This window comes from Maylandia zebra, linkage group LG5 (genome assembly GCF_041146795.1).
Source record: "Maylandia zebra isolate NMK-2024a linkage group LG5, Mzebra_GT3a, whole genome shotgun sequence".
Taxonomy (NCBI): domain Eukaryota; kingdom Metazoa; phylum Chordata; class Actinopteri; order Cichliformes; family Cichlidae; genus Maylandia; species Maylandia zebra.
In genome coordinates this window covers 22,362,692-22,386,708 of record NC_135171.1, presented here as the reverse complement: position 1 = coordinate 22,386,708, position 24,017 = coordinate 22,362,692, and the positions used below count along the sequence as shown (strand labels likewise).

General features: G+C 42.5%; 2 protein-coding genes across 2 annotated transcripts; both read left to right on the top strand.

Annotated features, from left to right (window-relative positions):
- The first annotated feature begins 695 nt into the window (after positions 1-695).
- strip1 (striatin interacting protein 1) lies at positions 696-14,521 on the top strand. Its single transcript, XM_004544802.3, has 20 exons — positions 696-852; positions 2,768-2,837; positions 2,941-3,015; positions 3,110-3,244; positions 3,340-3,460; positions 5,236-5,411; positions 5,495-5,622; positions 5,739-5,921; positions 6,353-6,573; positions 6,695-6,760; positions 6,856-6,919; positions 7,034-7,105; positions 7,504-7,578; positions 7,937-8,034; positions 8,379-8,505; positions 11,610-11,710; positions 11,832-11,898; positions 11,992-12,096; positions 12,208-12,412; positions 13,099-14,521. The coding sequence occupies exons 1-20, from the start codon at positions 742-744 to the stop codon at positions 13,344-13,346; spliced, it is 2,448 nt and encodes an 815-aa protein (XP_004544859.2). The 5' UTR covers positions 696-741; the 3' UTR covers positions 13,347-14,521.
- Positions 14,522-14,694: 173 nt separating this feature from the next.
- On the top strand, positions 14,695-23,343 carry LOC101476686 (tripartite motif-containing protein 16-like protein). The gene is made up of 7 exons (XM_004544803.3): positions 14,695-15,200; positions 19,084-19,179; positions 19,260-19,493; positions 19,578-19,734; positions 19,811-19,900; positions 22,147-22,206; positions 22,319-23,343. The coding sequence occupies exons 1-7, from the start codon at positions 14,730-14,732 to the stop codon at positions 22,861-22,863; spliced, it is 1,653 nt and encodes a 550-aa protein (XP_004544860.3). The 5' UTR covers positions 14,695-14,729; the 3' UTR covers positions 22,864-23,343.
- The last annotated feature ends 674 nt before the right edge of the window (positions 23,344-24,017 follow it).

The window sequence follows — 24,017 nt, the reverse complement described above, 5'->3', positions numbered from 1 at the left end:
AGGGTCAAAATATTATCGTCCCTTAGTAAGTTGCACTTCGACCAGACGCTTTCGGCAGATATAAACAAGCTTCTGACATAATTCTGGCTGAATATTTTACCACTCTTGGCAGAAATGTAGACTTCATTTAAATTGGTTGGTTTCCTAGCTCTTAAGTTAGCAAGAGCCAGGAAACAGGATTGAGCTCGGGGCTTTGGGAAGTCCCTTCTAGAAGCTATCTCCCCCCCAGTTTAAATAAATAATTTAAAACAAAAAAATTACCATCACATGCATGCACCGTGATAAGTGAATGCAAACATCTGACCACAACTTCATCCATAATTTACAATAAATGCGAATTCTATATTTTCTTTAATTATAACTGTTTTGGAGGATTTTAAACATCTTTAGATGTTTATCCATCACGTAGAAGAGAAGTTTCTGAGTAGTCCCGCATTAATTCTACAGTAGCTACGGCAGATCCTAAATACAGAAGCGGAGCTGTGAACTTTCTTCATCCTGAATGAGTCCTGCAGCAGATGTCAGGCTCTGCTCCGACTTCTGATCTCATCATCATAGCGTCAGTTTGGGATTGAGGCCTGAAGAGGCAGAGAAAAATTCATTTCAAAAATAATTCTACACAACCACACCTCGGGCCGCTGCTGCGGACCTTCGGACAAGATTCTGCGGATGCGCTGAAGCGAGTCCGACAGTCACGTTCCATTTCTCATCTCGCGAGAGTTCACTGCGCCCCCAAAAATTATGGACGTCGGTGGAAACGGTAGTGGGCTACCTGTAAACAATAAGCAGAGAGCTATGCTACCTAACAAAACCAGGGGCGAATTTACCCGCAATCAAAGAAAAGATTCAGAGGTACGTATCCAGATGTTTATGGTTGATTTCCAGCGTGTATTTTTTTTTAGCTAAAGAGACAAGGCCTTTCCTGCTGCTAGTGTAAAGTTAGCTAGCTCTGTCATTGTAGCACAATTAGTATTTCTAACATGATTCGGGAGTTAAGAGCAGCAAACGACCTTCATTACGGTGTTTGTACGTGTACCTAGCTGTACGGTGTTCCGTTTGTTTTCCGGTGTTAACACATTGAAAAGCGAGCAGGAGACAGCTAGCTGACGTTAGCCGGCTACAGGCCAGGCTTGTGTATGTGTCAGAAACCTAAGGACCTGTTGAAAACTGATTGTTTAGGCCCTGGTTAACGCATTTAATCTTTCTAATGCGACAGTCGGCTATTACAGTGTAATTTTACTGTATATATGCAAAATTGGTCACCCATTTGTGTGACGTTTAAAGAAAACAAGCTGAGTGTTTCCGTGTAGTGGTTTAAATAGCCACTGGAGACAGTCATGGTAGCACTGATTCCCTGTCTGTCTTGAAGAGGTGTATTATATCCAGTCTTTTCTTAAAAGTAGGCTCACAGCGGCAATAGTAAATCCTCCTGTGTTTAGTTGTAATGCTTCATGATGGCAGCTTCAGTGTGTTACTGTTACTTTCAGTGTTGCAGCTGGTACACATGATATTGTTTATTGATTCATAAACTTTATATTACAAATCAGAGACTACATTAACTAGTCTGAAATGTAAATTATAGAATAAGAGATTATAGAGTTGTCAGTAACAAATGCTCAAATACAAGTTTATTACTACTACTATTGGTACACTCTTATAACAAACAGTGCCCAAAGCGGTTTATGTAACCAAAATATAGTGAGGTGTTAAAGTAACGGACATCAGCTGTGCACGGTGTTTATGGACAACTGAAAATATGACTGAGTGTGACAGAACTAAGTAAGCCAACAAACCAACAGTGTCATGATGAAACTTTCCAAAGAGACTAAGCAGACTGAAAGTGGAGGTTTTATAACCTTTACCACTCCCACCACTCAGGTGCACCCAGTCTTAAACTGGACATAGTGCTATTACAGCAGTGTTTGATTGCATCTTATTTTTTACTTTGTGCTCCTGAACTACTTCGAACAGTATTGCTTGTTGTTGCCAACTGGATGTTTTTATACCTTTATACCTTATACCGTGCTTTATAGGCACGTATAAAGTGGATAACATGCCTGATTAAAAAATATATATATATATATGTTAAAAGATGTAAGCTTTGTTAGAGAGTAGCTGCCAGCACAGAGGAGTGTTTCACTTGTAGCTAAATACTAAAATGTGGTGAAATGCAGCTAAATGCATTGATTCAAGTACTCTACAAAGGAAGATCATAGTGATTATGATGCACTGCTGTAGATAAAACAACCCAACAAAAATGTATAAGCTCAACCTCAAACAGTGTTATCAGCAGTAAAAAGCCTCAAAAGACATTAATGCGGGAGAAATATTAATCCAACAGTAAAATACTAACGGGGAACATTTTTACTACACACTTGAAGTACAACTTGCTGGCTTACATGTGTTAACGTAAGTGGGCTTTTAATCCAGAAGGTTTCCTAGTCAAATTTATTTTTTGATATTGTAAATTGTGAAAATGCTACTTCCACCACTTTCTCTTAGCGAGAGTCACTTGGACATTTTGGTGCTTTGACTCTTGATGATGTTGTTGCTGTTGTTATGGAGAGTTTTGGAAAGGAAATTAAACACTTCTAACTAAATACCACCACTTATTAAATGAGAAAACAGTTTTTTATGTGCTTGTGTGTAGAGTTTGGGTAATGTGACTTCTTAACATCAGTCGGATGTGATTAAATTGGATTAATTACATTTTTTTTCTTTCTATCTAGTAGCTCTCTTTCTAACCTCTGTGGTGTGTTGTGCACAGGGGCAGTCTGAGTTTCCAGATCTGGAGTTTGAATATTCGGACACAGATAAGTGGGCTGCAGAGCTGTCAGGTACGTGTGTTTAAGTGTGTGTGTGTGTGTGTCACACTTTAAGAACCTGTAACCACCTAATAATGTGTTCATATTACTTATGAACTCTTCATGTGTCTTGCAGAGCTTTACAGTTATACTGAAGGACCAGAGTTCGCTCTTAATAGGAAGTGCTTTGAAGAGGAATTCAGAGTTCATGGTAAGCACTCAGAATATACATACACAGCCATACAAATAAAAGATGAAGCAAGTATGCATCGTAGTTTATTTTCTTCACCTCTGCTGTGCCTTAGTGTCTGATAAGAAGTGGACAGAGCTCGATGAAGCTCAGCACAGAGCTCACGCTATGCGCCTGTTGGACAGTCTTGAAGTCACTGCCCGGGAGAAGAGGCTGAAGGTTGCTAGAGCCATTCTCTACATGGCTCAGGGTCAGTCCATCACACATTTCCATGATTTCAAGTTAACTAGAAAATAGTTTGTCTTCATGTACTTCATGTACTGTCTTCTTTTTTCCTGTTTTTAGGGACCTTTGCTGAGTGCAGCTCTGAGGTGGAGGTACAGTACTGGATGAGATACAACATATTTCTGCTGCTCGATGTGGGGACCTTCTCTGCTCTGGTGGAACTGCTCAACATGGAGATTGAGTATGCTCTCCATCAACTTTTTTAGCCTTGCAGAAGTACAGTGGGGCAAAAAAGTATTTAGTCAGCCACCGATTATGGAAGTTCCCCCACTTAAAATGATGACAGAGGTCAGTAATTTGCACCAGAGGTACACTTCAACTGTGAGAGACAGAATGTGAAAATAAAATACATGAATTCACATGGTAGGATTTGTAAAGAATTTATTCGTAAATCAGGGTGGAAAATAAGTATTTGGTCACCTCAAACAAGGAAAATCTCTGGCTCTCACAGACCTGTAACGTCTTCTGTAAGAAGCTTTTCTGTCCCCCACTCGTTACCTGTATGAATGGCACCTGTTTGAACTCATCATCTGTATAAAAGACACCTGTCCACAGCCTCAAACAGTCAGACTCCAAACTCCGCCATGGCCAAGACCAAAGAGCTCCCTCGATCTGGGGCTCCACCCAAGATCTCATCCCGTGGGGTCAAAATGATCATGAGAACGGTGAGCAAAGATCCCAGAACCACACGGGGGGACCTGGTGAATGACCTGCAGAGAGCTGGGACCACAGTAACAAAGGTCACCATCAGTAACACACTACAACAGCAGGGAATCAAATCCCGCAGTGCCAGACGTGTTCCGCTGCTGAAGCCAGTGCATGTCCAGGCCCGTCTGAAGTTTGCCAGAGAGCACATGGATGATACAGCAGAGGATTGGGAGAATGTCATGTGGTCAGATGAAACCAAAGTAGAACTTTTGGTATAAACTCAACTCGTCGTGTTTGGAGGAAGAAGAATACTGAGTTGCATCCCAAGAACACCATACCTACTGTGAAGCATGGGGGTGGAAACATCATGCTATGGGGCTGTTTTTCTGCCAAGGGGACAGGACGACTGATCCGTGTTAAGGACAGAATGAATGGGGCCATGTATCGTGAGATTTTGAGCCAAAACCTCCTTCCATCAGTGAGAACTTTGAAGATGAAACGAGGCTGGGTCTTCCAACATGACAATGATCCAAAACACACCGCCCGGGCAACAAAGGAGTGGCTCCGTAAGAAGCATTTGAAAGTCCTGGAGTGGCCTAGCCAGTCTCCAGACCTCAACCCCATAGAAAATCTGTGGCGGGAGTTGAAAGTCCGTGTTGCTCGGCGACAGCCCCAAAACATCACTGCTCTCGAGAAGATCTGCATGGAGGAATGGGCCAAAATACCAGCTACTGTGTGTGCAAACATGGTAAAGACCTATAGTAAACGTTTGACCTCTGTTATTGCCAACAAAGGTTATGTTACAAAGTATTGAGTTGTATTTTTGTTATTGACCAAATACTTATTTTCCACCCTGATTTACGAATAAATTCTTTACAAATCCTACCATGTGGATTCATGGATTTTTTTTTCACATTCTGTCTCTCACAGTTGAAGTGTACCTCTGGTGCAAATTACTGACCTCTGTCATCATTTTAAGTGGGGGAACTTGCACAATCGGTGGCTGACTAAATACTTTTTTGCCCCAATGCCAATTAAAACAAAACAAAGAAGCCATTTTTTCCTACCACATAGCTTTCTGGAAGCATTTATTGATGTCCAAAGGTGCCATAAATCAGTCAGCATGCAATTTTACTTTAAATTTAGGACGGGGGAAACACATTATTTGTCTGTTGGTTTTTTTGTTTTTGTTTTTATTGTTTTTGTTTTTTAAACTAATGAATTCACTCAGAATAAAAAAGAAGAATCACTGGTTGTCTGTGGTAGACTTCAGGTTAACCGCTTCCTGGTGTGCTGTCTGTGTTTCAGTAACAGTGCTGCCTGCAGCAGCGCTGTCAGGAAACCAGCCATCTCCCTGGCTGACAGCACAGATCTCAGGGTGCTGCTTAACATCATGTACATGATGGTGGAAACCATCCAACAGGACGACCCAGCCGACAAGCCCGAATGGATAACCATCAAGGAGACCTTCAGGACAGAACTGGGTAAATTTCATCAGAGTAGCTGAAGACTCATTGAGGTTATGTGCAGAATCAGCCTTGTAAATGAGCATGCTTCTCTGATCCAGGATCTCCTCTCTTCAACAACGAGCCCATTTCCGTTATGCTCTTTGGTATGGTTACCAAATTCTGCAGCGGTCATGCGCCTCACTTCCCCATGAAGAAAGTTTTGTTGCTGTTGTGGAAGAGCATACTGGTGAGAGACTCAAACATCAGCCTTTCACAGAGATACTGATATCCCAAAGAGTTTATCTTTATTTTCCTCCTAAATCCCATCTTATCTTCCAAAAACCTTCCTGTCTTCTGTTTCAGTTCACACTCGGAGGGTTTGAGCGGCTGCAGAGCATAAAGGTCCGTAAGAGAGAGGAACTGGGTCTCCCTCCTCTCCCGGAGGACAGCATCCGAGTCATTCGCAGCATGAGAGCGGCTTCTCCTCCTGCATCTGCATCTGACCTCATTGAGCAGCAACAAAAGCGGGCACGTCGTGAACACAAGGTAGTTATAGCTGCTACCATCAGGTTAAAGCCAGCTATAAGCAAAACACCTCAAAGTGAACAGCACTGCTCTCACAAACTTGTATTGGTGTGTACGATGGACTGTGTGCAGCAGCACACACTTTACAGCACCCATTCCCTCTTTGTGCAAACAAAACTGACAAATCCAGGAACACGAGCACGAGCGAGGAAAAGATGACTGCAGTCCAAAAACAGCTAAATAAAGACATTATTATAATTAATAATAATAATGATGATGTTTTTTTTTAGAGCACCAGCTTGCATTATTGTTTCATTTAGATGACGAGCCTTCTGCTTACAATGTATTCATGCAATAATTTCTCTGCATTCAGTGGCTTCATAGATGTAATACTTGAGTAATTTTAGTATTTGCTTCAGTCTAGTTGTAATTATCTTGTAACTCAAACACAGGCGCTGATAAAACAGGATAACCTTGATGCATTCAATGAAAAGGATCCTTACAAAGCGGATGACTCACGAGAAGATGAAGATGACAATGATGACAATGATAACTCTATAGAAGCAGAAACTTTCCCTCTAGAGCGGGACGAGGTGATGCCTCCACCTATTCCTCATCCTCCGTCGGAGAGGGTGTCCTTCCCAAAAGGTCTGCCGTGGGCTCCTAAAGTCAGGTACTGCTCAGTCTCACCAAACAGCAATGCTGAACTGTAATGATGTTAGTTCCTCCTTTATACCCACAAATATACAATTAAGACTTTTTTTGTTATTGATGTTACTGTTTTGCTCCAACAGGGAAAAAGATATTGAAAACTTCCTAGAATCAAGTAGAAGTAAATTCATTGGTTACACTCTTGGAAGGTAGTGTTTTCTTCATTTTTTTAAGAGATGACAGTTAGCTTTTGTGCAGAAATATTGACATGTTAAGAACTGTTTATTTTGTGCACACATTACAGTGATACAGATACAGTGGTTGGATTACCCAGGCCAATTCACGAGAGCATCAAGACCTTAAAGCAGGTATTGCAGTATTTTGTGCTGTACTTCATTGTTGGGATATTGAAGCATGGCTTAATTTCACACACCTGAAGTGTTCCTGAACCTTAATTTATTAAATGCTATCTTATTTTTCAGCACAAGTATGTCTCTATAGCTGAACTACAGATCATAAAGGAGGAGGAATTTCAGAAAACCCCTCTTTCTGGCGTAAGTATAAACAGATACAGTTTTATTAAAAGGAGATCTGTCGTGGTACCTCTCATTAGACTTCATTAAGGTTGGTTGGCATGGTTACTCAGTTCAGAATAATCCTTTTTTATCATATAATGGGCCTTGGTGCAGCCTCTTAGTTCATCTTCTATCTGAAACACAACTTTGTTCATTCATATCGTACACATCCAGCAGCAGAAACAAATTGCCTGACGCCTGTCTGAAGCCTTTGCACATACACTGACCTCATAATTTTAAACTCTGGCCATGCAGAAATTATTCTCACAGTAAGCATAATAGGTCCATTTTAATTATTCAGTTAAAGAAAAACACACAAAGTAAATTCTTCAACTCGACGTCTCTTGTTTTGTGTTTTTCTTCTTTCTTGTCGTCAGGGTGAAGAGGAAGTGGAGACGTGTGCCACCGAGCTGCTTTACCAGGGGATTCTGCCCAGTTTGCCTCAATACATGGTTAGTATTGTATGGTTTATATTGTGCTACTGTGGGACTACTCATACTACAGCTGTGGTAGAGTAAAAAGGCTTTAAAACCTGTAATTCTGTGTGAAAGCAACAACAGAGCAGGGTCTGCTCAGGGATGGCGATAAAGATTATTGCACAAATACTCTATTGCAGCACTTGTGTAAAGTGTTGTGTCACAGATCAGTGGTGTGCTGTTAGTTATACTAAAGCATTTAGTTAGATTTTACGAATTATATGCCGGATACATTTGAAGTACATAAATAAAACTCCAAGATTTAGAAACCTCAGTGTTGGCAGGCTGGATTTAAAGTGTTTAAATCACTCCATCATGCTTGGTCTCTCTGTAGATTGCTCTGCTGAAGATCCTGCTCGCTGCTGCTCCGACATCCAAAGCTAAAACCGACTCCATTAACATCCTGGCAGACGTGCTGCCGGAGGAGATGCCGTAAGTGCCTTGAGCCTGCCAGTTTCTTATCCACTGTGCCATTATGTGATAAAGAGGGAACATATGCTAACCGAGAGACATTTCCATTATCTAATGTACTCACATTTCAGGGTGAGTACAGGTTTTCAGGTCATGCACACTTGTACATACAGAGCTGGAACTGGTTTGGTTTTTTTTTAAACAAGGAGATGTGGTTTATCGGCAGGTTATTTTGCCTGAGCATGTTTGAGAACAGTAGACTCTAAGATTGCTACGTTCTGATTTACAGGCAGGTGCTAGTTTTTACCTGCGAGCAGAACAGACTGAGGGTTATCTGATCTGATCTCTTCTGTCTGACCCTGCAGGACCACAGTGCTGCAAAGCATGAAACTTGGTGTTGATGTGAATCGGCACAAAGAGATCATTGTGAAAGCCATCTCTGCAATTCTGCTGCTTCTCCTGAAACACTTCAAACTCAACCACATCTACCAGGTGCGCACGCCACACGCCTGTTTAACGTTGCACATTGTTATTATTCCAGTTTAAATTATAATTTTGAGTCACATCAAATATCAAAACATGGTAATAGAGATAAAACAGATTCACTCCCCTTCACGCTGCAGCAGGTTTAGTTTAACTCACGTTTATTTACAGTGGGGCAAAAAAGTATTTAGTCAGCCACCGATTGTGCAAGTTCCCCCACTTAAAATGATGACAGAGGTCAGTAATTTGCACCAGAGGTACACTTCAACTGTGAGAGACAGAATGTGAAAAAAAAATCCATGAATTCACATGGTAGGATTTGTAAAGAATTTATTTGTAAATCAGGGTGGAAAATAAGTATTTGGTCACCTCAAACAAGGAAAATCTCTGGCTCTCACAGACCTGTAATGTCTTCTGTAAGAAGCTTTTCTGTCCCCCACTCGTTACCTGTATGAATGGCACCTGTTTGAACTCATCATCTGTATAAAAGACACCTGTCCACAGCCTCAAACAGTCAGACTCCAAACTCCGCCATGGCCAAGACCAAAGAGCTCTCGAAGGACACCAGGAAAAGTATTGTAGACCTGCACCAGACTGGGAAGAGTGAATCTACAATAGGCAAGCAGCTTGGTGTGAAAAAATCAACTGTGGGAGCAAGCATCAGAAAATGGAAGACATACAAGACCACTGATAATCTCCCTCGATCTGGGGCTCCACGCAAGATCTCATCCTGTGGGGTCAAAATGATCATGAGAACGGTGAGCAAAGATCCCAGAACCACACGGGGGGACCTGGTGAATGACCTGCAGAGAGCTGGGACCAAAGTAACAAAGGTCACCATCAGTAACACACTACAACGGCAGGGAATCAAATCCCGCAGTGCCAGACGTGTTCCGCTGCTGAAGCCAGTGCATGTCCAGGCCCGTCTGAAGTTTGCCAGAGAGCACATGGATGATACAGCAGAGGATTGGGAGAATGTCATGTGGTCAGATGAAACCAAAGTAGAACTTTTTGGTATAAACTCAACTCGTCGTGTTTGGAGGACGAAGAATACTGAGTTGCATCCCAAGAACACTATACCTACTGTGAAGCATGGGGGTGGAAACATCATGCTATGGGGCTGTTTTTCTGCCAAGGGGACAGGACGACTGATCCGTGTTAAGGACAGAATGAATGGGGCCATGTATCGTGAGATTTTGAGCCAAAACCTCCTTCCATCAGTGAGAACTTTGAAGATGAAACGAGGCTGGGTCTTCCAACATGACAATGATCCAAAACACACCGCCCGGGCAACAAAGGAGTGGCTCCGTAAGAAGCATTTGAAAGTCCTGGAGTGGCCTAGCCAGTCTCCAGACCTCAACCCCATAGAAAATCTGTGGCGGGAGTTGAAAGTCCGTGTTGCTCGGCGACAGCCCCAAAACATCACTGCTCTCGAGAAGATCTGCATGGAGGAATGGGCCAAAATACCAGCTACTGTGTGTGCAAACCTGGTAAAGACCTATAGTAAACGTTTGACCTCTGTTATTGCCAACAAAGGTTATGTTACAAACTATTGAGTTGTATTTTTGTTATTGACCAAATACTTATTTTCCACCCTGATTTACGAATAAATTCTTTACAAATCCTACCATGTGGATTCATGGATTTTTTTTTTCACATTCTGTCTCTCACAGTTGAAGTGTACCTCTGGTGCAAATTACTGACCTCTGTCATCATTTTAAGTGGGGGAACTTGCACAATCGGTGGCTGACTAAATACTTTTTTGCCCCACTGTATTTACAGCCTTGATTCAAAAAAAGTGACCAAAACTTTTTTGCACGTCTCTTAAACTAAATTCTGTCCACTGTAGAAAACAGAAAACATATCAAATGTTTAAACTGAGACATTTTACTTGTGCATGAAAAGTATTAGTTGACACACTAAGAAAAGTCTAGAAAAGTAGGAAAGCAGAAACTGCTGGAGGTACATTTTACAACTAATTAAGTTAACTGACAACAGGTCATCAATGTGATTGGGTATAAAAACAGCATCTTAGAGAGGCAGAGTTTATCAGAAGTAAAGATGGGCAGAGGTTAACCAATCTGAAAAAACTGCATCTACAAATTGTGGAAAAAGTTCAGAATAATGTTCTTCAACATAAAACTGAAGACCAGGGCTATCTCATCATCTACAGTACACAATATCCAAAGATTCAGACCATCTGGAGAAATCTCTGTGCGCAAGGGATGAGGCTGATAGTCAGTACTGGATGGCTGTGATCTTCTGGTCCTCAGGCATCGCTGCATTAAAAGCAGCCATGATGCTGTCAAGGAAACCTCATGGGCTCAGGAGCACATCCAGAAATTGTTGTCTGTAAACAGAGTTCACGGTGCCATCTGAAAATCTAGGGTGAAGCCTGATCAGGCAAAAATGAAGCCATAAGTGGACATGATCCAGAAACACTGCTGTCTTCTCCGGTGCTGGCTTCTTTAGATTGACATATGCTCCACGTCTGTTTCATGGAAGGAAAACTAAGACGCTAAACTGCAAACTGCAGCTATTAAAACTTCTATTAAAACTATGAAATTAAAATTCATAGTAGAAGAGTCTGGGTGCTGAACTGACCTGCCTGCAGTCCAGATTATTTACCAACTAAACAACTCAAAAACAAAAGATACCACAAAAAAGACCCAGGACGGCTGAGCAGGTAGAGTCATTTCCTCTCCCAAAAGTCCAGCAGCTGGTCTCCTCAGTTCCTCCTATCAAATTCAAAACAAGCTAATAATTTTCCTAAAATGGTACATTTATTGTCAGTTTAAACGTTTGATATGCTTTCTGTGTTCTGAATAAAATCTGGGCTTATGAGGTTTTTGGGTCATTGCATTCTGTTTTTATTAAGTTTTAAAACAGGGAATTGGGTTAAAAAATAGTCTTAAAAATCCACTTAAATATAAAAGGCGAGTTTCTTCTTTTCTTAAACTTAAATAAATCCTAGATTATTTTCAGAGTTGAACAGTTGTTGTGTTAATCGTGAGTTCAGTAGTAACCAAAATACAAACTACATACACGTACTGATATAAAAACGAATCCTTGTGTAACTGCTGTCCCTCTGTGTGTGTGGTTGGTGTTCATAGTTTGAGTACATGGCTCAGCACTTGGTGTTTGCCAACTGCATCCCCCTCATTCTCAAGTTCTTCAACCAGAACATCATGTCTTACATCACAGCTAAGAACAGGTACTTTCAGTGTGGCGTTACATAACAAAGTCATGATTCCTGTTTGCAGTGCGCATCAATAAACTAAATGTACATGGCTCTGTATTTCACTGCATTGACTTTACTTTTTTCTTCCTCAAAGCATTTCAGTACTCGACTTTCCGTACTGTGTGGTGCACGAGCTCCCAGAGTTAACCGCAGAGAGTTTGGTAATTTTACCCCCCTTGTTTCTGTTGTTTTGTTGTTGTTGACACGTGACTGTAGGATTTGGATGTTTACTGTGGACGATTTCTTTGTTACAGGAAGCGGGAGACAACAATCAGTTTTGCTGGAGGAATCTGTTTTCCTGTATTAACCTGCTGAGGATCCTCAACAAACTGACCAAATGGAAGCACTCCAGAACAATGGTGAGAGGACGTCACGTCACATTTGCTGTGACACACGAATCACGTATGAAAAGACAGGATATAACTCTCTGCTTTGATTCTTTTTTTTTTTTCCTTGACATTTTCTGCCAGATGCTGGTCGTGTTTAAGTCGGCACCCATCCTGAAAAGGGCGCTGAAGGTCAAGCAGGCAATGATGCAGCTGTATGTCCTCAAGCTGCTCAAAGTGCAAACAAAATACCTCGGACGTCAGTGGAGGAAGAGCAACATGAAGACCATGTCTGCCATCTACCAGAAGGTCCGACATCGCCTGAATGACGACTGGGCGTACGGAAACGGTGAGAGGAAAATCTGAACAGCTTTCGTGCAGAATATACAACACTACACACAAACATAGGACAGCATTATTCAAGTATCATTCTAGAAAAAGTGGGGAGCAGGTGATATTTGAACACCATAAAATCCTTTTTATATTCAGAGAACCAGTCAAACCTGGAAGCTCTTCTGCATACCTTGGCTGTCATGAGGGGTTACTTGAGTCACTGTTGCCTTTCTATGAGCTCAAAGAAGTCTGGCCATTCTTCTTTGACCTCTGACCTCTAAGAGAACTGCTGCTCACTGGAGATTTTCTCCTTTTTTTTGGACCATTCTCTGTAAACCCTGCCACGTGATTGGCTGATTAGATGTGTGTTAACGAGCTGTTAGACAGCAAATAAAGTGGCCGGTGAGTGTGCATTTAATAAATGTCATGAGTTGGGAAAAGTGCCGCAGACTGCCTGAGGTGAGACAGCTGGTGTGTGAGTGAAAGATGAGCTGCACATTCAAAGTGTTTCGTGTTTCTCAGACCAGTCGTCTGTTCGCTGCATGAATGTTTCATGTGTTTGTCGCCTTTTTGAGACAAACCTGCTGTTTTGTTTTTATGTCCTAATGGAGATCAGGATTTGTGGGCTGCTGCAGATTGCTGTTACGCTCAGAGCAGACAAAATCCACTAACTTACAGTTACTGTTTGTTTTGTGTGAGCAGATCTGGACGCTCGTCCGTGGGACTTCCAGGCCGAGGAGTGCGCTCTACGAGCCAACATCGAGCGCTTCAACAGCCGCCGCTACGACAAGAGCCACAGCAATCCCGACTTCCTGCCTGTGGACAACTGTCTGCAAAGTGTTCTGGGCCAACGAGTGGACCTGCCCGAGGACTTCCAAATGAACTACGACCTTTGGCTGGAGAGGGAAGTCTTCTCCAAACCTATTTCCTGGGAAGAACTGCTACAGTGAGACTCGACCACCGTCAACATTCTTGTCGTTTATTCTTGTTTTTTTTGTTTTTTAAACAGTTTCAGTCAGGTGTTCAGATGAAGCACCACCAGTGCTCTCACTGATCAACAGAACTCTTCTCTGAACAGAACAGTATGCTACACATTCTGTATAGACTGAAGGTGACGGATGGATTTTATTCTCAGTTTCCAGCATGGAGGAGTGTTGTCGGGGGTCCTGCTAAATGCTTTTGGTGTTTGAACTTTTGCCTTTTGAGAAATTTTGCATTGTTATGATTTCTGTGTAGTTTTTAGCCAAAAAAAGATCATCCTTTTGTACTTAGGTTCTCCGAGACTTCTCTTGCCTCGTTCCCAGTTTTTTAATGAAATAGCTGATAATGACCTCAGTGCTAAAACTCCATTTGCGGACTTGAACTCTGCTCCTTCTTTACATTACAGATATTTCCTCTGTGTGCCTCTTACCTGCTACTGTAGGTTCGCAACTCACCAGGAAGCACTACATGACCACACTTTCACTTTTAAGTTTAAATAGAGTATTCATTTTAGGTATTACGTGTTAGGCCAGGCTCAGCACAGTGAATACATGAATAAAACATTCCTCGTTCCATCTCACGAGTTCATCATCTTCAGAGAGACTGAAGGAAAGGTCAGGATTTCTTTATGTACACTCATGATAGTCGGATCATTGCTCCTTTAACAGTTGGACCTTTTTGTTGCCCTGCTGGATTTTCAGGATGATATCATATCTGTTTTACCTGACTAAGTGCTTTTGCTCTGGGACCATCAATGAGGCTGAATGGACATTAAAATCCCAGTCTAGACAAAAAACAAACAAACAAGAAGCTCGTCAGCATCTTCGTCTTCTTTGTTGTGCACACACCTGCACTGTGTGTGTTGGATCTTGTGAAAGAAAAGAGTGTTTCTGGTCTCATAAATGTGGTTCTTGTTGCCTGGTTTTATTCATCAGACGGCTGTTTTTGAACAGAAGGGTACAACTGAATTTAAATTGCCAGTTACAGAACTGTTATACTTCTACATCTTTTTCAGATATGAGTTTCTTTGTTTTATTTAAACATTCAGGAAATGAAAGTACATGTAAATTACAAAGCTTATTTATCACTGCTTTTCTTTGTTTTATGTTTACCTAAATACTGTAATAAAGACATTCATGTTGGATTTATTTGTCCTTTCTGAAGGTTGTTGTTTACATTTGTCTGGTCTTTGAGATTCAAACAGCCAGTGTGGAGGAGACACAGACTCCGCCTTCCTTTTTACAAGAATTTCAAAAGATTTAGTCACTCCCACACACAAACACACACTTGTGAGTCATTTGTGCAGGAAACGAAACGAAACTTGTGACAGCCCGCCTTTTTACCACAGAGACATGGCGGAGCGTAACATTCCTGCGAAGATGAACCACCTCTGCTGTCAAATTTGCAGAAACCTTCTCAGGAATCCTGTGATGATTCCTTGCGGACACAACTTTTGCATGCGCTGCATCCAGGACCAATGGGATTGTGACCAGCTGAGGAACAGTCTCTGCAGGTGCCCCGAATGTAAATATGAGTTTCCATCCAGACCTCAGCTGATCAAGAACACAACTCTAGCTGAGGTGGTGAGAGAGACAGAAATGAGTTGTAATAAAGAGCAGCAGTCCTCAGAAGGGAATCGGAAAGTCCTGAAGAGACCCCGGAGCTGTGCAGAAACATCAGAGAGCACTTTGTGTGGAAAACACAACAAGCCCCTGGAGGTTTACTGCTGCACAGATAAGCAGATCATATGTGCACAGTGTGCTTCAGCTGAGCATGGAGGACACAGGATCGGGTTGGTGAAGGAGGAACGGAGGCGGAAGGAGGTACTTACAGTTTTTTCTGAATGCTTAAACCCTAACTGTGATTCCTGTAGCACAATCTCTAAAACTATTCAGACTTATAGCAAAACCACTCACTGAGTTTGCAAAACTAAAAGCACAAAAACTGCTTTGCACTCAGTTTGCAATTTTGTAACACACACTTTGCAAAACTGTAGGCACAATTCACTGCACAACACTCAATTACCAAATTTCCAACACACTCCTAGCAAAAGTATACACATGTATGGCTATCATTAACACTAACTTGCCAACTGTCTGGCACACTTTCACATGTGAAAACTTCTTTAGATAATTAGTTCACTTTGCAATCAGCCTAAGCACTATAATACAGGTAAGCTGTGTTTGCGGAGTACAATGGAGGGAGCAGAAAGAGTGAGAAGAAGAGGAGGCTGAGGAAGAGGACGTGGAGGTGAAGAAGTAGGATGAAGAGGACGACAAGGACAAGGAGGAGCAAGAGGAAGACGAGGAGGGGGGAGAGGAAGGGTAGGAAGAGTAAGAAATAGAATTGCTGATGACATCAGAGCTACAATAGTGGACCATGTAATCAACCGTGGAATGACCCTGAGGGTAGCTGGCCAACGGCTCCAGCCTAACTCGAGCCGCTACACTGTAGCAAGCACCATAAGGACATCTTGAAATGAGAATCGGTTAGCACAGTCACTTCGCACAAAGATTTGTAGCACTGCCATATGCCAATGAGAAACACACCAATACCACTGATGTAAAAATACTGAAATTGTTACTTTACAGAATTGCTAGATGACCAGATGCTGGGGGCAGAGGAAGCATGTTCACTGCAGACCAAGTAACCCATATCGTGTGTTGGAAATTTGGCGATCGTGGCTCAAGAGTTGGGAGTTCGCCTTGTAATCAGAAGGTTGCCGGTTCGAGCCCCGGCTTGGACAGTCTCGGTCGTTGTGTCCTTGGGCAAGACACTTCACCCGTTGCCTACTGGTGGTGGTCAGAGGGCCCGGTGGCGCCAGTGTCCGGCAGCCTCGCCTCTGTCAGTGCGCCCCAGGGTGGCTGTGGCTACAATGTAGCTTGCCATCACCAGTGTGTGAATGTGTGCGTGAATGGGTGGATGACTGGATATGTAAAGCGCTTTGGGGTCCTTAGGGACTAGTAAAGCGCTATATAAATACAGGCCATTTACCATATAGTCATTATGGCGATTGCAAATAATCCTATACTTGGAAATAAACACTTGTGTTTGTTTTGATGTGTTTGAATAAACACCAGTACTTGAAGTTTGGATCCCTCTATGCTTATGGATCTATGACAGAAGTATGAGCTCAAACTGACATAGCCTACCTTGTGCACAGAGAAAGCAAAAGCCAGATGTGTTTTGTATTCATACCATCAGTGTGCAGTTGGCGCATTGTGTGCTTAGTAGATGATGGCTTGTGTGTACTGTTTGATACGGAAACACCATTTTTACGAAGGTGTGAAGAGTTAATCTAGCTGTGTTTGCTTTTGCAAGAGAACTACAATGTTTTGATTATTGGGTGACAGGTTTTCTTATTTGTGTGAAGAGTTTTGCAAAATTAGCCAATAGTTACAAAAAATGTGCTTAAGCAATCAGAAAAAACTGTAAAACAAGATTTAAAAAAAAGGTGCAAATCCTACTTGAAAGCTCAAATTTGCAGGAAGAAGAAACTGAAGGAAGAATCTCCTGGAAAGCTTTTGGTGAATTAGCCCAGGAGTCAATTCATGCAGTCTTATGGCATAATACTAGACCTTCTAGCACTTACAGTTTTTTCTGATTGCTTAAGCACATTTTTTGTAACTATTGGCTAATTTTGCAAAACTCTTCACACAAATAAGAAAACCTGTCACCCAATCATCAAAACATTGTAGTTCTCTTGCAAAAGCAAACACAGCTAGATTAACTCTTCACACCTTCGTAAAAATGGTGTTTCCGTATCAAACAGTACACACAAGCCATCATCTACTAAGCACACAATGCGCCAACTGCACACTGATGGTATGAATACAAAACACATCTGGCTTTTGCTTTCTCTGTGCACAAGGTAGGCTATGTCAGTTTGAGCTCATACTTCTGTCATAGATCCATAAGCATAGAGGGATCCAAACTTCAAGTACTGGTGTTTATTCAAACACATCAAAACAAACACAAGTGTTTATTTCCAAGTATAGGATTATTTGCAATCGCCATAATGACTATATGGGTTACTTGGTCTGCAGTGAACATGCTTCCTCTGCCCCCAGCATCTGGTCATCTAGCAATTCTGTAAAGTAACAATTTCAGTATTTTTACATCAATGGTATTGGTGTGTTTCTCATTGGCATATGGCAGTGCTACAAATCTTTGTGCGAAGTGACTGTACTAACCGATTCTCATTTCAAGATGTCCTTATGGTACTTGCTACAGTGTAGCGGCTCGAGTTAGGCTGGAGCCGTTGGCCAGCTACCCTCAGGGTCATTCCACGGTTGATTACATGGTCCACTATTGTAGCTCTGATGTCATCAGCAATTCTATTTCTTACTCTTCCCACCCTTCCTCTCCCCCCTCCTCATCTTCCTCTCCCCCCTCCTCATCTTCCTCTTGCTCCTCCTTGTCCTTGTCGTCCTCTTCATCCTACTTCTTCACCTCCACGTCCTCTTCCTCGGCCTCCTCTACTTCTCACTCTTTCTGCTCCCTCCATTGTACTCCGCACACACAGCTTACCTGTATTATAGTGCTTAGGCTGATTGCAAAGTGAACTAATTATCTAAAAAAGTTTTCACATGTGAAAGTGTGCCAGACAGTTGGCAAATTAGTGTTAATGATAGCCATACATGTGTATACTTTTGCTAGGAGTGTGTTGGAAATTTGGTAATTGAGTGTTGTGCAGTGAATTGTGCCTACAGTTTTGCAAAGTGTGTGTTACAAAATTGCAAACTGAGTGCAAAGCAGTTTTTGTGCTTTTAGTTTTGCAAACTCAGTGAGTGGTTTTGCTATAAGTCTGAATAGTTTTAGAGATTGTGCTACAGGAATCACAGTTAGGGTTTAAGCATTCAGAAAAAACTGTAATATTTCCAACTCCAGATTTAGTTTTGAAACGACAATGCAGCGACATAGCTGACTATAACAAAAATATTACAAGAACATGTTTTCTCTTTGGGTAAATCCAGGAAACTGTCATTAACCAATTGCTCGTGATTTCCTGCAACTTCAAGATTGCTGACAATGTTTTATATCCTGGTGGATATTTGGAAACTTTTGCATATCTTGTGATTTATATATATGTACAATGATTTTAGCCATGTAACTGAGATGAAAGCAAAGTGCACGCTGCATCTAAGGCACACAGATCGACGATTCAAACTTCAACATAAGCCTAAAAAAATGAATAATTGCTGAAACTAAGTTTCGATTGGAAGTGAGGGGAGGAAAACCGGAGAACAGACACCCTGTGGAACGAAAACAGAGGCTGATGATAACTATTATAATTATTAAATGCAGGATGGTGTATAAACACATAGTGAGTGAAAAAGAAACACGGTGTATTATGGGAAGCCCCCAGTAGAACAGACCGACTGCAGAATAACTAAAGGAAGATTCATGGTTATCTGATCCAAATCTATTGATAATCCCTTATCAACAAGGGACGTTTTAAGCCTAATTTTAAAAGTAGATGGGCTGTCTGTATTTCAGACAGGTGACACTTCCACTTTATTTGGTTAAACAAATCATTCCTGAGTACTGGGACAGCCTTACAAAACATTCAAATGACTTACAGCATCGACCCAGTTTTAGACAAAGATGCATTTGATTCATACAAATGTAAAAAGTGCCATCCAGGAAAAAACTAACAAAATCTAAACAAATTATGTGTTTGCTTCCAACTAACACATTCTGAAGAAGGAACTTAAGGACATGCAGACAAAGTTCAAGCAGACTCTTCAGAAGCAAGAAAGGAAAAGAGAGATGATGGGGGAGATGCTCGGACAGATTCAGGTGAGGGGAACATGTGACCAAAAAGTTATGTTGTCTGAAGTGTTTGTAGTGTGTCACCCACTCACATGTGTATCAAACAGGACGAGGCGAGAAAAACAGAAGCCTTCTGTGAGAGCGTCATAGTGGGCGCCATCGACTCCCTTCAGAAACATTACCTGTCAGTGAAGGAAGTGATTGCAGCTCAGGAGGAGGCGGCTGCAGCTCAGGTTCGCATCTCGCTGAAGAGCCTGGAGGAGGAGGTGAAGCAGATGAAGGAGAGGGATGCTAAGCTGGACCACCTGGCACAGACTGAGAGCCACATCCGTTTCCTGCAGGTATACTCCCAACACAGCGCTGGAAACGTTGCCTGTTTCTGAGTGACGGGTCGTATCCTGAACTTCTCCCCTCCATCCTCACAGAAATGGCCCTCTCTGAAGCTCCTCTGTGACCCCTCGTTCCAGGAGCTTTCAGAGGATCCACTCCTCCACTTTGAGCTCACAAAGAGAGCCGTTGAGCATCTTGGGAAGCAACTGGAGGGATTCTGTGACAAAGAATTTGCCTCAATCTGTAACACTGGTATGTGTCGTTATGTGGAAAACATCTCTCTTTAATTATAAGAATGTAAGAATATCTATGTCCTTGCGTATGACAGCTGATGGTGAGGAGCAGCAGGAATCAGCATCAGAGATGGAGGAAGATGATGTCCAGCGAAGAAGTGAAGCCAGCGTCTCACAGCTCCATGGTTTGTCCTTCAAACAGTTTCCAGAACAATTTTAATATTATCTTACAATTGTGGTCAGAAGTTTACACCCACTCGTCATCATGGACATGACCGTCATGCTAATTTTGGGTTTTTAATGGTTTCTTTAAACTGTTGTTCAGCACACATCTTTAATGGCTTTGAGAAACAAGAATCGAAGAGAGAAGTTTGAATATATTTTGGATTTCTTTAATTCACACAGAGTCAAAAGTATACATACAGCCTCAAATATATTAACCAGCCCCCAATAATATTTTGTTAAATGTCCTGTTACTGTGAGCCTCCTTCATCCATTCCAAAACCAGCTGTGTCCGCATTGTCCGGATTATTTGACATTAGGTTGAAGAAGACCCTTATGAAAAGGACACCGAGGGAACAGTTTACCCTGCCCAGGATAGGGTTACCGGGGCCCCGCCCTGGAGCCAGGCCCGGGGAGGGTGCCCGAGGGCGAGCGTCTGGTGGCCGGGCCTTAGTCCATGGGGCCCGGCCGGGCACAGCCCGAAGAGGAGACATGGGCCCATCCTCCCGCAGGCCCACCACCCGCAGGAGGCGCCATAGGGGTCAGGTGCATTGTGTGCCGGGTGGCGGCCAGGAGCGGAGGCCCTGGCGGACTGACCCCCGGCTGCCAAGACTGGCAATAGGGACATGGAATGTCACCTCTCTGGTGGGAAAGGAGCCTGAGTTAGTGCGTGAGGTTGAGAGGTACCGGCTAGATATAGTCGGGCTCACCTCTACACATGGCTTGGGCTCTGGAACCAGTCTCCTGGAGAGGGGCTGGACTCTGTCTCAGTCTGGAGTTGCCCCTGGTGAGAGGCGGCGGGCTGGGGTGGGTATTCTAATATCCCCTCGGCTTGCTGCCGGTACGTTGGGGTTTTTCCCGGTGGACGAGAGGGTTCCAGGCATGTCCCACCGGGAGGAGGCCCCGGGGCAGACCCAGGACACGCTGGAGAGATTATATCTCTCGGCTGGCCTGGGAACGCCTTGGTATTCCCCCGGATAAGCTGGAGGAGGTGGCTGGGGAGAGGGAGGTCTGGGCCTCTTTGCTTAGGCTGCTGCCCCCGCGACCCGGCCCCGGATAAAGCGGATGAAGACGGATGGATGGATGGATGGATGGATGGATGGATGGATGGATAAGTTGAAGAATTTGCAGGTAGTCCTGCTCCTTATTCCATCCATTTTATGATGTACCAGTGACACGTTTATACAGGAGAACATCTGTCGTTTAAAAGGTTTTATTTGCTTCAGCAGTTGAAATTACAAGTTTACAGCACTGGACTTTGATGTGAACTCAGCCATCTGCTTCACACAGAGGATGACTCTCAGAGTGGGCAGTCCAGTTTTATACTACAACAAAAACACGTATTATTATGAAAGCGGAAGCGACGTGGCAGTCCTGCGACTCTTCTCCTCTCTTTGTTCCCAGCTGACCTCGTCTTGTATCTTCTCCTCTTCCTGGAAAAATAAGACAGAAAGAAAACACCTCCCTGCCTAGCCTTGATTTTTAATATAACCTAGCAATCCTAAGGCTACTGATTCCACTTATTATCTAAGTTCGGGACATTCTGTTCGGACTCCCTTGGCCCAGAAAATATAATCTGGACTTCTAACCAGTTATGATGTGTAAGCATGCTTTGCAAAACCCTCTGCACTTCTACATGTCAATCACGATAATTCAATTCATAGCGCTGAATGAAGCTTTCGACCCGTAATTCATGGAGTGCCTGATACCAGTACCACTGCTAAAAATAGCCCAGAGCATGATTCGGAGATGGTACAGTGTTCTTCGGTTTAAAAGCCTCACCACTATTCCTCCAGATACACCTCATGTCATTGTGGCCAAAAAAGTCTTTATCTTGTCTGACTATAAAACTTGTCCATGTGAGCAGCAGCAAATTTTAGTCCAGCTTGAACGTGGAGCAGGGTCTTCTTTCTTGTATGGCACCCTTCTACATGCCAGTGTAAAAATCATTTCACCTTGGACAGGGGTGCTGGCAGTTCACAGTTAATGGCAGGTTTGAGTCGGTGGTTCCTGGGTTGTTCCTCAACATCCTTAAACATGTCCTCTCATCTGAGGGTCAAAGTTTGAGTCTGCTTCCAGACCTTGGCAAAATGGTGACACATCTGAATAACTTGTACTTACAGGCCAGTTTCAGGGTCCCTGTATTGTTTAATGATGCAGCAGAGACGCTCACTGATGCTCTGATGTCGTCTCCCGTGTCTCTTTACAGCTAGCAGGCCTCTGGCTAAACAGAAAGTTGAGCCTAAAACCAGAGAAGAGTTCCTGCAATGTAAGTTTATCTTCCAACCTGCATTCACCATGACTTTACCCACACACAGACTCATCCAACCACAGCTGTCTTCTTAGAATTCAGTCCTTAAATGTTCTCTTCATTATCTCAGATGCGTGTAAGCTCTCTCTGGACCCCACGACAGCTCATGAGGACCTGGTTATTTTGAAAGGAGGGAAGATGGTTAAGCTGTGCAATGAGAGGTCCAAGAATCCTAGTGTTCGTAACCCAGAGAGGTTTATACATCGGCGGCAGGTGCTGTGCAGGGAGGGACTGCAAGCTGACTGCTACTATGAGGTAGAGGTGAAAGGAGACAAAGCAGAGATCGCTCTAACCTACAAAGGAATAAACAGAAAATCCCGCACTACACTGTCAGCCTTCGGGGCCAATGCAAATTCCTGGAGTCTGGATCTATCTAAACATTACTCTGTGAGCCACAATTCTGACAGCATCCAGCTCACTACACCACCCCGTCATCACAGGGTTGGAATTTATCTTAAATTTCAAACCGGAACTTTGTCTTTCTATGAGGTGTCGGACAGTATGAACTTCCTGTACAAGGTTGAAGCCGAGTTCAGAGAGCCGCTGTATCCCGGATTCTGGCTCGGAGAGAAATGTTGCATCAGGATCTGTGATCTGAGACAGAGCCAACTGTAAAAGAACTGAAGAGGACTGCAAACAGCTTCTTTCTACTTAAAGGGAAATTAAAAATAATATGTATAGATTGCTGTATAGATTGCACAGTGCACTGACATGTCTGTTTCCTATGATGTGTGGGGTGGTTGATAACTCTGCAGTATATGAAGCCCAAATTGCCTATATGTGTAAGTTTGTATAAATTCAATAGTATAAAATTGCGTTTTTATTCATGCTGGACATGTTTTACTGTGGACAGAGTGCTGAATGTAGAAGAATGTCTTGTTTCTACGTAACCTCCGAAGGCAGGATTTAGCAAGTACATATAGTTGAGGGTATATATGTATATTCTGTTTCTATTTAACATTGCTTTGTGAAATTACTGTGTCCAGAAGAGGGCGCCATGTGTCTGCGGTTTGCCTAATAGCCTTGTATGGAATTTCAGTCAAGTCAATATTAAAGAACTAAATAAACAAGTGGACAAATAGAAATGTAATTAAATGAATCCTGAAATATTTTTCTAATTAAGAAAATGAATAAAAATAGAGGCCGTCTCTCTTGATTGCCCACTTCAGGGTGGGAGAAACACCCCTGAACTGTGTTATGATTGTTGATGTAACATAGTTTGCTTACCAGAGGGCCCTCTGAGCTCTTCCCTGTTGGTAACACCAGAACACTCAGTGGGAAATTAGTAATAAATTAGTCATCTATGACCTGTTGACACAATAAAACAAGATTTATTTAAACTGCATTGCCATATATTATCTCAGTAAGGCTCATAAATACGTCCACATAACAAACGTTTTGGAAATCTGTCTAATGCATTAGCTGATATATTGGACTTATAAATCACCAGATATTGGTGCTGGTCTTAATAATCCTCTGTTGGTCCAGCTTTACTCAAGTACTCTGTATTTAAAATGCATGTTTGATTAAGGATGATGGATTTAACAGTGTGGTTAAAGGGAGATAATTTATTCTAGCAGGCAGGGAAATTGTGTAGATTTGATATTGCAGTGCTGGTTGGTGAGAGTCTCGAGGAGATTGTCATTAGTCTGCATTTGAACTCATTGTCTAATCTTCCTGTTCTGCTCGGTATGGCAGAATAGGAAGAATAGACTGTTTGGTCCTTATCTTTTTATTAATTGCTAATTCTGCATATTAAAACTGTGTGT

What these genes read in the sequence shown, in the direction of transcription:
- LOC101476686 (XM_004544803.3), top strand. Translation starts at nt 14,730, where the DNA reads ATGGCGGAGCGTAACATTCCTGCGAAGATGAACCACCTCTGCTGTCAA. An exon ending in TGCCTCAATCTGTAACACTG is followed by an intron (nt 19,735 to 19,810) that starts GTATGTGTCGTT and finishes TGCGTATGACAG; the next exon opens with CTGATGGTGAGGAGCAGCAG. An exon ending in CAGAGAAGAGTTCCTGCAAT is followed by an intron (nt 22,207 to 22,318) that starts GTAAGTTTATCT and finishes TCATTATCTCAG; the next exon opens with ATGCGTGTAAGCTCTCTCTG.
- strip1 (XM_004544802.3), top strand. Translation starts at nt 742, where the DNA reads ATGGACGTCGGTGGAAACGGTAGTGGGCTACCTGTAAACAATAAGCAG. An exon ending in GTGGGCTGCAGAGCTGTCAG is followed by an intron (nt 2,838 to 2,940) that starts GTACGTGTGTTT and finishes TGTGTCTTGCAG; the next exon opens with AGCTTTACAGTTATACTGAA. An exon ending in AACTCAACCACATCTACCAG is followed by an intron (nt 8,506 to 11,609) that starts GTGCGCACGCCA and finishes TGGTGTTCATAG; the next exon opens with TTTGAGTACATGGCTCAGCA.